At 43.2% G+C, this 15,077-nt stretch overlaps 2 protein-coding genes across 3 annotated transcripts; one reads left to right on the forward strand and one right to left on the reverse strand.

The window, feature by feature from the left end:
• The first annotated feature begins 1,362 nt into the window (after window positions 1-1,362).
• slc35b2 (solute carrier family 35 member B2) lies at window positions 1,363-7,581 on the forward strand. The gene is made up of 4 exons (XM_034580140.1): window positions 1,363-1,690; window positions 3,963-4,150; window positions 4,354-4,514; window positions 5,105-7,581. Exons 1-4 carry the CDS (start codon window positions 1,671-1,673, stop codon window positions 6,035-6,037), a joined length of 1,302 nt encoding a protein of 433 aa, XP_034436031.1. The 5' UTR covers window positions 1,363-1,670; the 3' UTR covers window positions 6,038-7,581.
• A 1,006-nt stretch (window positions 7,582-8,587) lies between these two features.
• Window positions 8,588-14,929, reverse strand: hsp90ab1 (heat shock protein 90, alpha (cytosolic), class B member 1). Of its 2 annotated transcripts, XR_004613250.1 has the most exons (13): window positions 14,803-14,929; window positions 13,554-13,697; window positions 13,252-13,458; window positions 12,918-13,077; window positions 12,347-12,480; window positions 11,916-12,239; window positions 11,634-11,799; window positions 11,354-11,544; window positions 10,493-10,640; window positions 10,088-10,356; window positions 9,952-9,981; window positions 9,215-9,548; window positions 8,588-9,134 (listed from the first exon to the last, which is right to left on the reverse strand). XR_004613250.1 is itself a non-coding variant. In XM_034579715.1 (12 exons), the coding sequence occupies exons 2-12, from the start codon at window positions 13,695-13,697 to the stop codon at window positions 9,016-9,018; spliced, it is 2,196 nt and encodes a 731-aa protein (XP_034435606.1). In that variant the 5' UTR covers window positions 14,803-14,928; the 3' UTR covers window positions 8,588-9,015. The 2 variants fall into 2 exon arrangements, 1 of the variants encoding a protein (XP_034435606.1); XM_034579715.1 differs by lacking the exon at window positions 9,952-9,981 and having other exon boundaries at window positions 14,803-14,928.
• Window positions 14,930-15,077: the final 148 nt, after the last annotated feature.

The raw sequence follows: 15,077 nt of genomic DNA on the forward strand, positions 1-15,077 counted from the left end.
AAAGTGAATTAACCCTCTCTGCTCCACCTCTGCAATCAAAGATCTGAATTTAATACTCTGGTTTGAGACATGCACACATTGATTAAAAAGTATTATGACTATTAGATGCCGTTTTTATAAAAGGAGGCTTGTCACTTTTGGCTCACGTTTAAAAACCTAGATTTTTATCAGCTTATTTCCTTCATAAATCATTGTCATCATTATTGTGATTTGTGTTATTGGCAAGAACACAGGTCACCTCCCATCATTGATTTATCTAGTTAAACTAACGACCCAGTTCTTTTGTTTGCGTCCTGTCAGCTGTGGGTTTTTCTAAAAGGTACATATTTTGTTTTTCTGTAAGTAGCTTCCTCCTCAAGGCTGCAGTGATGCAATGACTGAGGAGCAGCTGGAAATTCCACTCAGCTGTATCTCTTTCACAAGCACATACACTCACAGCAAGATGGATCGAAACCTTTATACAGGGGTGTTGGTCAGATTATCTCCCACCTGTACTCACAGGATGTCTCTGCTCAGGTTAACAGGTGTTAAACAGTGGCTCTGCTAACTTTAATAGTTGACAGTCACTAAACAGACAGACCTCTGTGGTCAACACTGAATACACACAGTTGTCAAACTATATCTACTTCCTCATTGAGCCCATGGTCTGGGAAACCCTGATGCGATTTTATTCCATATGTGTTAGATAAGCAAATTTTTATTACTGGGGTTGCATACTAAACGTATGCTAAACGTATGCAACCCCATTTTTTCCTAAATGAGCAGGGTGTTGTATTAATAATACTCCATAAATACAGAGACATTGGAATTACATATGACTTTTAAGAACCTTTTTTTAGTGTATGAATGATAATTCAAACTTTTCAGTATTTACAAATTTAAAGTCTTCAACTGTATCATCGTTCTTTTCCTTTTAGAAGAATGCAAAACCAACTGTTTCCTTGATAACTTTTTTTGTAGTGTTGCTACTTTGACTTCAGTGTAGAACCTGAATGCGTCATCAAATACTTACAATGCCTCATATTTGGTGATTTATGCGATGTACTGTATGGACAAATCTAAACCTGGAGGGTAACTAACTATACAATGACTCTAGGGAGTTAGATAAAACAAATAAATGTCAGCAGCACAACATGGAAATAAAGAAGTTAACTGAACATAGGTTACCTTAAAAATTGCATCTCAGTAAACATCTCAGTTACATGACTGCACGCACCATCTACTACCTGCATGTTTTTACCTGTATGTTTTTACATATGCTTCTTATAGGCCAGGTCTCCCTTGAAAAACCGATTCTTAATCTCAATGGGACTTTCCTGGTTAAATAAAGGTTAAAGAAAATTAAAGAAAACAACAAAAAACAACTTGATTCTGATTCCAACCCCTGCAGTAACTCCTCCACGCCGACAGGGGGAAGTGGCGCTGCAGCAGGGGCACTGTTTCCGGCGGTGGCGAGTAAGAGGAGGGGGGCCTGTGCAGGAGGAGAAGTTGAAGACGGCAGCGGAGCTAAAGGCGGCTCGTCCGGAAGAAGAAACCCCCCTCCATCATTAAAAACTGCGGTGTTACCTGGCGGTCCCCGGGCGGCTTCATGCTCCGTGTCAGCGGGGACGTCTGAGTGTGTCGGCGGCTTCGCGGCGGCCGGTGTCGGGGTCCCGGAGTGCGGGGAAAAAATGCCTTCTCTTCCATGGAGGTAACGTCGGGGAGCCGGAGCAGCTAACTGGACCTTATGTCCCCGGGAAGAGGAGTTCGAGTCCCCCGGGGGAAGAGGAGTTCGAGTCCCCGGGGCAGCGGCCGCACACTGTTGATCCTTTTATCGATCAGAGGGGAATGAAGTCACTTTACTGTTAACTGTGTTCACTTGGGTTTTAAAATGAGTGACGAGGCTTTTTAACAGTCTGCAAACAAGCTGAAGTCGAACTGTTCGGTTCGTGTTCGGGAGCTGGTGTCAGCCCAACTACTGCTACTAGCTTATTACTAGTAGTATTATTATCACTATTACTGGTAGGAGTAGTAGTAGTAGTAGGAGTATTAATAGTATTATAATATACTTTGTTTTCATGGGTGTTCCACTAAATTCTGTCCCCTGGTTCACACGTGATAACTTTCAACTAAAGCATGTTGTTCCATATTGATTTATGTTCGAAGAAGAGTCATATAATTGAAAAGCACAAGTAGGGCTGGGTGATATGAAAACATGTCATATCAGTCTATTATTTTCGACAGATAGATGCACTTTAATGATCCCTTCCTGCTCCAGCAGCAGGCACATAACTCATTAAGATAAGAGGAATAAGTTGACATTAGCTAAATGATTGGTTTGCTTAGTGAAAGGTTTTGCTCCGGAGTGAAGGCTGCGGTTTGAAACCCTTCCTCCTAAGGGCATAGAAGGACAAACACTTCATGGCATTTGACAAACCTGTCTTTTAAATTTGACTGTTTTCATGTATAAGTTAAACCCAAGTCACATAATTATCTACATCAAACTCTATAGGATCAATACGTCTGTTAACACCTATCAAGATACAATGTTTTATTAAGTGAGCTTCTTGTTTTTCAGTTTGGATTCTAATTGAATTGGAATGCGTCCCAGAATTAGTTTTTCCCAGGTTTAATCCAGATCTTTGTTATATTGCTATTGATTAAAAAATATATTGCAATAGTAATTATTGATATTGTTTTACAGCCCAGCCCTACATCCTAATTTCATACGAGACACGAGCACTGAGTCTCTGCTCAGGTAAATGTTTGGCAGTGTTCACTCTCCTGGCCTGTGGTGCAGCAGCCTGTGGGTCGCCCGCTCACTGCATTCCTCCATGTAATAAGCTGCTTGTTCAGGGCCCAGGTCTCGCTGCAGTAGCCCACTGGTTAGCCAGGCCCCAGCAGAGTCCCTCACAAAGAGGCTCTGTGTGAGCCGGGCTTGCCCCCCGGGAGGAGGCCGCCGCCTCAGTCTACGCTGGTGCCACGACAGCATGGAGCACACCTTGTGAAGTTAGGCTTTCACCGCAGCTGCGCTGGAGTCACTAGTGATACCTAAGCTGTTTGTGTGGGTGGGTGCAGCAGGACATCTCATTTACCAGGACATCTCCTGTTCCACAGCTGATTGTGGGTAGCACTCCTAGGTAGTTTACCTGGTGGCTGTGGATGGAGGTTGGTATGATAACCCCATTGATTTTATCAGGGTCATGTCAGCTACAGCTTGGCGAACCTTTAACACAAAGTCAGGATTGCAATCTGGGCTAAGTCAGAAAGACAGGGGTCTAATGAAAGATGCCATTGTTTCACATTACTGGAAGTGTTGGAGCCAGTGTTTTTGAAGCTTGACTCAACCTTATGATCAAAGTTTGGGCTGTTTCAGCCTCTTCTTCTTCAATTTTCTCTTTGAAATATGTCCCTTTGAAGCACCTCGACTAAATGAATGCAAATACTAAAGTTCCAGAGCAGCCATTGTTATTCATCTCATTGCATAACATCTGCCCAAGGCAGCAATTTTAATGTTGTTCTGCTTTAAGACCTGTTATAAGACCTGTTATAAGACCTGTTTTAGAGCAAGATGGACAACATTCATTTACAGCAACATTCTTCTGTTTGGAGGGATTGGTCCTAATCTACATAGAAAATAACCTTTATCTGTAGGTGTCCTCTGTCAATGTGCCGGAAAGTAAAAATACAGTGATCCTGCAAAACCGGATTCCCGATTCTTCAGTGTGATGAGGAAGGAAACATATTAACATGTCTACTGGCTACTTAGTTTCTGCTTGTGTTGATATTTGTCATCACTCTTGTTATGATTAAGAGTAACATTCAATTTGTTAATATATAATGTAATATTACAAAAAGTGTCAGTTTGCGATCACCTTTCCCTTTAAATCATATAACAAAACACAAATACCTCGCTTGTCAGGTGTAGATTAGTGGACGGTTCAGAATTATATTTGTGTCTCTGTGTGTGTTTCTCCTTTTAGGGTTTCGCCCGCACTTGTGTTGCTTCTCTTCCCTTCCACTGTGGCTGCAGAAGAGTCCTCGCTGCTGGAAGGCTGGCACGATGTCTGGTTCTTCAGATTCCTCATCAACATACTGGGATACTCCACCATCATCATCCCTGGCTACCTCCTCATTTGCTACTTCAAGCGTACCAATTACTTAGAAACAGGTTTGGGCACACGAACACAAACGACAGACAACTTAAGCTGCTTTCAGACGTGCACTGAGCTCCGGATGTTTTCCTTTCGGGACTTCATGACTGAAAACAGCTTAATTTTGAAATGTATACCTGTTTGAGTCCACAGATTAATCATTGTAGTCCCCTCGATATCAAGTGCATTCGTGTTTTTGTTTGTTTCTCGTACCTTCCAGGTAGTGGGATCTGCCATCCTCTAATAAGGACCTGCGTATTTGGCAATGAGGCCAAAACAGGTCTGTTGGATGACGTGTCGGTTGCATCCAGGAGCGAAGGAGACTCGGGCTCGTCGCTCAAACAGGGCATCAAATTAGTCTTTTGTGCTGCTGGACTTCAGGTGAGGATCCGCACAAAAATACAGTCACGCAGCCTGATCAACAAATAGCCTGATAAACAAATCCTAACTTAGTTTGCCCCCAGCTCACTGATTATTTTAAAAGTTACAGACATTTGTATGAAATGTACCGTAACAACAAATGTTCGGTAAAAGTATTTGTATGTATACTACTATGAATCTGCAATTATCAATATTTTAATATTAACAACTATAAGTCATGTGACAGCAGACACATAGAGTTGAAGTAGATGAACGAGCATTGTGGATAAAACCACCAAGGAGGGAAATGTCCTTGTAGTTGCTGTAGTTGCTTTTTGTGTCTGGACAGATCCGTCACAATAAACCTTGTGACAACAAGGACAAAGAACGTCAGGGCCACGCATTAGACAAAATGAGACAAAGATTTTCTTCTCCTTTTGCATTTCCTTTTGAATAAGACTTGCATGGTTTTATCCTTCTAAACGGATGTTCTTCACATAATCTCTTCAAGGCCCTAATATTGATCCCTACACTCTGTTCATGTGCTAAAAGAAAAGGGGGGCATTTTATCATGAGTTCTACCCCTGAAACGTCAATACTCTTATTCTCAGGCTTCGTACCTGACATGGGGGGTCCTGCAGGAGAGGGTGATGACTCGTTCCTATGGAGCCACGACTCCAGAGGAGGAGGGAGAGAAATTCAAGGACTCCCAGTTCTTGGTCTTCATGAACCGCATCCTGGCTCTGACCGTGTCGGGCCTGTGGTGCCTTCTGTTCAAGCAGCCTCGCCACGGAGCGCCCATGTACAAGTACTCCTTCGCCTCGCTCTCCAACATCATGAGCAGCTGGTGCCAGTACGAGGCCCTCAAGTACATCAGCTTCCCCACCCAGGTCCTGGCCAAGGCCTCCAAAGTCATTCCTGTCATGCTCATGGGGAAGCTCGTCTCCCGCAAGAGTTACGAGTATTGGGAGTACTTGACCGCCGTGCTGATCTCAGTGGGGGTCAGCATGTTCCTGTTGTCCAGCACGACCAGTAAGCACCCATCCACTGTCACCACGTTCAGCGGGATCGTCATCCTCATCGGCTACATCGTCTTCGACAGTTTCACCTCCAACTGGCAGGACAACCTGTTCAAGCACAAGATGTCGTCGGTGCAGATGATGTTCGGAGTCAACCTGTTCTCCTGCCTCTTCACCGTCGGCTCGCTGCTGGAGCAGGGCGCCTTCTTCGACTCGGTGGCCTTCATGACGCGTCACTCCGAGTTTGCCTTACACGCCGTGTTGCTGTCCGTGTGCTCGGCGTGTGGCCAGCTCTTCATCTTCTACACCATCAGCCAGTTCGGTGCTGCCGTCTTCACCATCATAATGACCCTGAGGCAGGCCATCGCCATTCTCCTCTCTTGTTTCCTTTACGGTCACGCCGTCACCATTGTAGGTGGATTCGGTGTCGGCGTAGTTTTCCTGGCACTTTTCCTCCGGGTGTATGCACGTAGCCGCATGAAGTCGGGTCGACGGTCAGCGCAGCCGCTTGGACAGAAGGTGTAACACCAAACTGGGAACAGAGGCCACGTTTTCTGTGGTGCTTTTTGTCGATTTTTGTGTCTCTGTTTGGTTTGTTGATTTCTTTACACTTTTCTTTTTCATTTGTTTATATTTTTGTTAGCTACGGTACAGAAATGGATTCGGCGGTTCTGACTCTTACACCAAGATGACCTCAAGGGGTCCATGTGATTTCAGTGCCTGCAGTATTGTTTAATACACAATTCTCAGACCACAACTTGTCTCTTCAGTTCTTTTACAGTTTAGTGGTGGACTATTTTTTCTATAACCACGATATGTGGCTTGTGGATCCTGTTTAAGGTTCCTATGATCCTGGTAAAGGTGTGTGGGCTATAGAGATAAACATATATTTTCAACATTTCATGACCATACCACCTTATCTGGATCCAAAACATTTGAATGACTTAATCACCTCCCAGTAAGACAACACAGTCTATCCATTTAGGCTTTAGTTTTAAAACTCAGTTCAGGCTTGATGTCCATGCCCCAGAGTTTTCAAGTGCCTAAAAATGAAGAAATCTGAAAACTCTGCTGGCCCCGTTTTAGTTTGAAAACTCTGGGTGAGAGTTGTACTATAAACTAAGATGTTCGAAAAGGAGACACTCACCAGCGTTCACTCCTTTTTTGATTCTTATCAGTCACGACTCCACAACGAGCGGTTAAGGCAAAATGTCACATTTCCATCGCCGGGCCAAGAAAAGAGAACTGTCCTCTTACTTTTAAGCATATGTTGTTTCTCATTTGTAGTATTTTCCATAACTAAGCAACCGGCTGCAGGGTGGATGATCTGCTTCCTGTTTCCACCTGCACGCTCATGCCTGGAATAATTGTGATTTGTGTTTTCACGTGTATGGGCGGGGATTATTACTGATTCATTGCTAAAACACTCAAATGGATGGAGGTTGTTATAGTTTTGAAATGCGGTTTTAAAACTAAAACATGTTTGTCTTCGAATGGATTTTCTTGTAACGTATCCAGAACATGGTGCAGACATAATTGGGTTAATTTAAGGTACATTAACTTGTTCCAGTGGCTAACATCTGTAATAGAGGGTGGTAAACAACGGTTTATGTAAAAAAAAAAAAGAGCACACGACATAGAAATGATCGATTTGGCCCCGACATCGCTGAGGCAGATGCTGATGTTGCTCCAAATTATCTTTTAGATCATTTTTTTTGTTTTCCTGACAATGCAGATTATATTTAATATCAAAATTGCGCTAAAAAAACAATTGTGTAAATATATTGTTTATTTCCAACCAACTTGTCAGTTGTGTACTTTTGTAAAAGGACTGCTTTGTGTGGGTCACTTTTACACGTGAATGTTTGAAAGAAGACTGAATGAATTTTGATGATGCTCACTGTCGTCACGGCGATGTGAAGGTACTGTAGGTCCTAGGGGGGTGGGGGGGTTTGCAGAAGAGAATTCATACAAGGGAAATGCAATGTGACTGGTACCTTGTTTTTTTTTTTATCATTCTATTTCCTCTGGTAACTGGATTATTAATAAAATACTAAATTAACTTAAATCTATGAAGTTCAGAGCTTTGATCTTACTGGATGTGGTATTCAGTGCTGTTTTATATAATATTATACACTCAGCAGAGCACATACCTTCGTTAAGGGCCAACTTTCTGATAACCAATCACACCTGACCAACATTTCTAAAAGGTACAACTCTACTACACAATTTTGTATTGGTTTTGGCAGCAGTTAAACTGATTGTGGCCATAAGCATGTGTAAACTCCTTTTATGCAATACAAACAAGACTGTCCTCCAGTATCCTGAAGGTGGGGTTAAGAACTGGTTTTGTCAGCATGTGTGATCTCAGTGGAAATATCGAGAGCTCGGAGTTCCACCTCCAAAAATCAAGGCTTGAGGATGTGAGGTCAAAAACTGCATCATCATGCTCATCTCCATTCAGTCCTGCAAATTGTCACTAGATGGCATTTACACCAACAAGTAGTGTATGAAATATTGCAGATCTCAATTATTAAGACTGTTGCCATAGTGTTGTAGTCCAATAGTAAAGCAGGTTTGGAATGACAACGTAAATTAACTGTTTTTGCCCTGTAGCGAAAAACAAGGGTCTGTAGATTCATATTACTATTTAGATATTTTAAACCTCTAGTACATGCAATGTTTTTCATTGTCAAAACTATGGTCTGCCTCAGATCTAGTTTTAATTTTATATAATTCCTTGGTTTTGGTCCCTCGTCAATAAAATTAGTGTAGAAAACTGATTTTGATGAGTCAGTATTTAATTGCTTATAATATATTTGGGGTATATAAATGTGATCTGTAGATTTTTACTTGACACCATAACTTGATGTTGCAGGATTCTCGAATTGCAGTGTCATTGATACTAGAAACTGTAGCATGACTCCACCTAGTGGTCACTTGAGCAGTTTTACTAGTTCAAGTTACTATATACACTAACTAGGAAATTCAACAAAATTAATATTCTTTAATCTCAATTGGGTACATTCATTTTTATCGTCCATGATAAAAGGTGAAGACAGCACAGAGTCAAAATAAGGTATTACATCTTTAATTTTTTGCAAAACAAAGACCCGGAATACAGACAAGCCTGGACCCAGGCAAAGGAATCATACAGTCCTCTCTCCATGCAGCGTGCAGTGTTGCACATGAGCAGAACCTCCCCCAACCCTCCAGACTGACAATGGAATGTACCATTCCCATGTTCACCACTCCAACATTTAAGACTCAGTGCAACAGGGTACTCGTTAAACAAATGTGCTGTCACCATGAACTTTTACAGCAAAAACCAAAACTGCTTTTCTTAAAAGGGGCGTTGCAGAGTAATGCTCTGGACACGAGAGCAACACTGGTCCACCGCACAACATGAATGACTATTTGTTTTGCATTTACTGCAGTTTAAGGGATGAACAATTGAAAAGTGAGGCTAAAGTGTTAAAAATCTGGGACGAGAGGGTGTTGCTTTAATCGACTTCCTCCATGCGTGAAGCATCATCCTCGCCTTCGCCTTCTAGGGGAGGAATCTCATCTGGGACGGCTGTAGAAGTGGCTTCCTCGATCGGAACCTCGTCGTCATCGATACCTAGAGGTACAAGGACGTTATTTATTAGAGATCAATGAAAGTATAGAGTGTCTTAAGTTTTATCTGCAGTGTTTCCTTACCCAGGCCGAGTTTGATCATTCTGTAGATGCGGTTGGAATGGGTCTGTGGGTCGTCCAGGGAGAAGCCTGAGGACAGCAGGGCAGTTTCAAACAGCAGGATTACCAGGTCCTTCACAGCCTTGTCATTTTTGTCAGCGTCGGCCTTCTGCCTGAGAGTTTCCACGATGGGGTGGTCAGGGTTGACCTCAAGGTGCTTCTTGGCCATCATGTAGCCCATGGTGGAGTTGTCCCTGAGTGCCTGGGCCTTCATGATTCTCTCCATGTTGGCCGTCCATCCATAAGTACTTGTCACAATGCAGCAGGGTGAAGACACCAGTCTGTTGGACACTGTCACCTGGACGACAAAATCAAATATAGGGAACATCAAGAAAAGACCCAACATGCCGTCCTACTTCTAAAATCTAGGAGTAAGTTTAAGTTAATACATGCAGGTCAACCATGTTAGAAATAACACACCAGCAGGTCCAGGACCAATTGTTTCATACATTAACATGCTGCATCTACTCAACATTTAAAACATCTGGTTAAACTTCAGAAAATGCATCTTCAAACTTTAAAACTCAAGTATGCAAACTAAAACATGTTAGACCACAAATTCACGTTCTGGATTTTCAGCATCTGCACACAAATCACCTGGAACTCACGACCAGTAAAAATAAAAAATAAACGGCAAATCATTCAAGGTTACGTGTGAAAACAGGCGACCAAGGGGCCACCTCAAGCCTGCATGAACTCACCACGATACAAGTTGGGCTGAATTAGGTCACCTATTACCAAACAGAACACTGTCAACTGCAGCTGTGAAACTTGAACTCCTACAATGTGAAGGGAAATACTGGATAAAAACTCTACTGTTCCACTAAGATCACTGACCTTCTCCACTTTCTTGTCCAGGATCTCCTTCATGAGCTTGCAGAGGTTCTCAAACTTGGCCTTGTCCTCCTCCATCTTCTTCTTCTCCTCCTCATCCTCAGGCAGCTCCAGGCCCTCCTTGGTGACGGAGACCAGGGTCTTACCGTCAAACTCCTTCAGCTGCTGGACGCAGTACTCGTCGATTGGCTCGGTCATGTACAGGACCTCGAAGCCACGCTTGCGGACGCGCTCGACGAAGGCGGAGTTGGCCACCTGATCCTTGCTCTCACCTAGAGGTAAAATGAGATTTAATGTTTGCTTAAAAGAAAAGTGTATACTAAAAAAAGGTGCAATTAAAAATGAGTTTACATAACTTTGCTACTAACAATTTAGCAGAAAATAAACGTTTCTGGGAGACAGACTGACCAGTGATGTAGTAGATAGACTTCTGGTTCTCCTTCATGCGGGACAGGTACTCTGTGAGGGAGCTAGACTCGTCTCCAGACTGAGAGCTCTGGTAACGCAGCAGCTCAGAAAGCTTCTTGCGGTTTTGTGAGTCCTCGTGGATTCCCAGCTACAGAGAGAAGAGATAATGGACAATTGTTCAATACTCAAACATCAGAGCACTATCAAAAGCAATGATAATTGGTTTGCAGAATCACATGAGACGACATATCTATTCCAAGTGTTTCACATGAATGCACTCAGGCTTGACTGGTGAACCAACCTTCTAAACACTGAACTGCAGCTTTGGCTCAGTTCAACTTGCTTCATTATACCAAAGAAACAGTTGTTTTTTTCCTGTTTAGTTTCATTATGTGAAGCATCACTATAGAACAAGCCGATTGTGCAGACATGTGATGCAGCTGTCACAGGCAGGTAATATTTTAATAATTCAGGGTAACTGGGTACAAGGCTATTTAATAATTCAACAACACTAAGTGACTAATCTACAAATACTAAGTGACTAGTCTACAGCACAAGCCGTGTAATTTAAATAAACCCATTTATGTGCACTAGCGGATTACTTGCATACAATTTTAAAGCAAAAATAGAAAATTACAACTTTCCAGCTATGTCGTGTCTTTAACTGGCCTAAAGCAAAAAACTATGACTACGCAGTCTTTAAAGCTGGAAAAGCAGCAACCACAACAATGAAAGTAAACCTTATGAATCCATGGAGAAGCACTGAAGACAAGGAATGCATGAATTTATTTTAAAAAATAGAGAAAAGGTTTTTCTTTCAAGTAAAATCAATGTGGTGAAATGCATGTTTATTTCAGATACCTTGATGTTCTTTGAGAAACCTTCATAGAACTTCTTGTAGTTCTCCTTGTCCTCAGCCAGCTCTGCAAACAGCTCCAGACACTTCTTGACGATGTTCTTGCGAATGACCTTCAGGATTTTGCTCTGCTGCAGCATTTCTCGGGAGATGTTGAGGGGCAGATCCTCGGAGTCCACCACACCACGGACAAAGTCTGGATTATAGCAAATAAATCACAGTTTAGATGAATGTATTCTATTACATTATGCTTGGCAGTATTATACAGACGGCGGGACCACTTACTCAGGTACTCTGGGATCAGCTCTTCACAATTGTCCATGATGAAAACTCTCCTGACGTACAGCTTGATGTTATTCTTCTTCTTCTTGTTCTCAAAGAGGTCAAAAGGAGCGCGGCGGGGGATGAAGAGAAGGGCGCGGAATTCAAGCTGGCCCTCCACTGAGAAGTGCTGTGAAAGAGAAAGAAAACGACTTTAAATTATTATTTTGACTCATGTTTTAGACACTGTGCAGCCTGAGGCGTTAATACACATTCATACAGCGGCTTTAGCCTTCCTCCCTTTACCTTGACAGCCAGATGATCCTCCCAGTCGTTGGTCAGACTCTTGTAGAACTCTCCATACTCCTCGTTTGTGATGTCATCAGGGTTTCTGGTCCAGATGGGCTTGGTCTTGTTCAGCTCCTCCTGGTCGATGTACTTCTCCTTGATCTTCTTTTTCTTCTTCTTGTCCTTGTCTTTGGAGTCTTCCTCGTCATCAGAGCCCACATCTTCGATCTTTGGCTTGTCCTCACCGTCCTTCTCCTCATCCTTCTCATCCTTCTCCTCCTTCTCTGGCTTTTCCTCCTCGGCCTCGTCGTCACTGATCTCCTTGTCGCGCTCCTTCTCCACCTGTCAACAAAATGATTCTAGTTTAACTTCACTCACAAGACAACAGTTTAAATCCGACTGTACAGAGGGAACGTGGAATATCGTCAGGTCAAATTTAAAATACTTACAAACAGGGTGATGGGGTAACCGATGAACTGAGAGTGCTTCTTGACAATCTCCTTAACCCTCTTATCCTCGATGTACTCAGTCTGGTCCTCCTTCAGGTGCAGGACGATCTTTGTTCCACGGCCCATGGGCTCGCCTGTGAACAGTTGGGAGACAATTAAATAACTGCTCAATTAAAATGTTCAAAGTCCAGTATGTTTTAAAGCAAGGACTAACTAGCCACAAACAAGGCAAGGTAAGTTCAAGGTGCTGGTACAAGGTACACACCAGGGATGCAACTAAATAATTTCCCTTATATTTCAAGAAAGGTGCCAGTTTTCTTTTCTTCAATTAATTAATCTTTATCAGAAAGCAGATAAATGTGCATAACAGAATGTGATTTCATGTCCCTCACACGATTTACCTCCAAGATTTGGTTTATTATAATAGTTATTAAAAATAGCTTAGATACACAACTCAAACATGTTCAATGTTTTAACTGCACCGTAAAGCTAGTCAGAGTAAGAAGCAGATTATTGCAGATGTTGCCATCACAGCCGCGTTGATATATGATAATGTTGCCAGGGCACATACCTGTGTCGACCTTGACTGTGAATGAACCTCCAGCAGAGGACTCCCAGAGATACTGCTCATCATCGTTGTGTTTGGTGGTGACGCACACCTTCTCGGCAACAAGGTAGGCGGAGTAGAAACCCACACCAAACTGACCGATCATAGAGATGTCAGCTCCAGCCTAAAGGGAACACAAATCATTACAAACTTAAACATAGTTGTAAAATAGTATGAAAGTATGTTAATATTATTACACATTATCCCTGTTCTTTGTGTTGCAAATAAAGCCCATGACATTATATGGTTAATATTCTTGTGTTTTTTCATAAGCTGCAATCAAGATGTTTGGTCGTACCTGCAGGGCCTCCATGAAGGCCTTGGTGCCAGACTTGGCAATGGTTCCCAGGTTGTTGATCAGGTCGGCTTTGGTCATACCGATTCCAGTGTCGATGAGGGTCAGGGTGCGCTCCTCTTTGTTGGGGATGATGTCAATTTTCAGATCCTTGCCACTGTCCATCTTGGTGGGTTCAGTCAGGCTTTCGTAACGGATTTTGTCCAAAGCCTGTAAAACAAAAACAAAAAAAAGGGGCATCAATTAATGTTCTACTCATGATTATTACATTTCTAATCAACAAAAGCACTTGCGAGACAACTTACATCAGAAGCATTGGAGATCAACTCCCTGAGGAAGATCTCTTTGTTGGAATAGAAGGTGTTGATGATCAGGGACATCAGCTGAGCGATCTCTGCCTGGAAGGCAAAGGTCTCAGCCTCCTCCTCTTGGTGCATTTCTTCAGGCATCTGCAAAGCAGGAGATCAAATAACATGTTCAGTCAACTGCCTTGGGTTACAACGGTACAAACGTAAACACAAACGCCATTGTTGTAAGGGGGGGGGGGATGTGATAAACTGACGGTACTTGAAAGAGCTAGTGAGTCATTCTTTTGGTTTCATTTAGTCAGGAAACTGAATCCTAGATCGATCTGAGCCGGTTCCTGGCCGGCTGCCATCGTGATACTACAGATCGGCGGAAGTAGCCATTAACCAACATGGCGTCGAGCGACAGACAATGGGCTCAGCAAACACGTGCTTAACAACGACCAGAAACGAAAATAACGACATCGCAGAGAGATACGAGAACAAGCCTTCACTTGTGATTAACGCGTTCACACGTTTACGTTAAAATAAAACCCACGCGATGATGACGGCTATGGCACATGTGGAGTTAATATGAAGCCATTTTGTCCTCTGGAAAAACCCACACCGCTCATTTGATCTTAAAGGAAACGCAATGCATGAATTTAAACCTTTAAGAAGCCTCGGGTGTGTTAGCATTAACACGAAGCTGCTGTTTCACGCGAGTTGCGTAACTGTTAGCATAAAACAACTGTAGCTAAAATGAAGACGATCGTCGTTTTAATGTTAACTTAAAGCGTTTAGATGCTAATGGAAGGGGGGGGGGGGTTAGCGTGGGTCGTGTTTTATGATCGAGTCCATCACGACCAAGTGTGAATTATCACGACTAGCTCGGTTGAAATAAACCCGAGTTAGCGGCGTCATCGCCACCACACCTGCCGTGGTGCAGTCCGATCCCGGCCCTGTCCCAGTGCGCAGCCGCCGGTGGAGCGAGTGCCGCAATATACACACACAACGCGAAACCGTCTCCCGGTAAACCGCCGAGTCACCGTGTTAAATCAACGTTAGCGCGACACGTGTGAAAAAAGCAAACTAATATCGAAACGGCCGCGGACACGATGGCTGCGAACGCGGAGGAGGTCGTCGTGACTCGTGGTCTCCTCATCCCACATTCTCCCGTCGTGGAACAGCGCGGCGGCGGGTTCGCAGATAAACTCACAAATCCACGGAGAACGCGTGTGAATGGCGAGCGACGCGCCGGGGTACGCACCTTGTTACTTCGTTGACTTTATCTTGAAACAAATGCGACCAACGCTCCGTCCCTTCTGCTCTCTGACGCAGGGAAATGGAAAGGGACTTCCTTTTAATAGACCGGAATCTTTATACACACGCTGCGCGCTGTGCGGCCGTATCCCTCCGCGGCGCACCATCCTGCCACTGGGTTTTAAATGAGAAGCAGTGAACATGGAATTCTATTTATTAAAAAAAAAGTCTGTAAGAATATCATGTTATTATTGATGTGGGAGATAGAGTGAATACGTGTGA

Source organism: Hippoglossus hippoglossus, chromosome 24 (assembly GCF_009819705.1).
Source record: "Hippoglossus hippoglossus isolate fHipHip1 chromosome 24, fHipHip1.pri, whole genome shotgun sequence".
Classification (NCBI taxonomy): Eukaryota; Metazoa; Chordata; class Actinopteri; order Pleuronectiformes; family Pleuronectidae; genus Hippoglossus; species Hippoglossus hippoglossus.

What these genes read in the sequence shown, in the direction of transcription:
- slc35b2 (XM_034580140.1), top strand. Translation starts at nt 1,671, where the DNA reads ATGCCTTCTCTTCCATGGAG. An exon ending in ATGCCTTCTCTTCCATGGAG is followed by an intron (nt 1,691 to 3,962) that starts GTAACGTCGGGG and finishes TTCTCCTTTTAG; the next exon opens with GGTTTCGCCCGCACTTGTGT. An exon ending in TACCAATTACTTAGAAACAG is followed by an intron (nt 4,151 to 4,353) that starts GTTTGGGCACAC and finishes CGTACCTTCCAG; the next exon opens with GTAGTGGGATCTGCCATCCT.
- hsp90ab1 (XM_034579715.1), bottom strand. Translation starts at nt 13,697, where the DNA reads ATGCCTGAAGAAATGCACCAAGAGGAGGAGGCTGAGACCTTTGCCTTC. An exon ending in GTTACCCCATCACCCTGTTT is followed by an intron (nt 12,240 to 12,346) that starts GTAAGTATTTTA and finishes TTTTGTTGACAG; the next exon opens with GTGGAGAAGGAGCGCGACAA. An exon ending in TGGACAAGAAAGTGGAGAAG is followed by an intron (nt 9,549 to 10,087) that starts GTCAGTGATCTT and finishes TTTGTCGTCCAG; the next exon opens with GTGACAGTGTCCAACAGACT.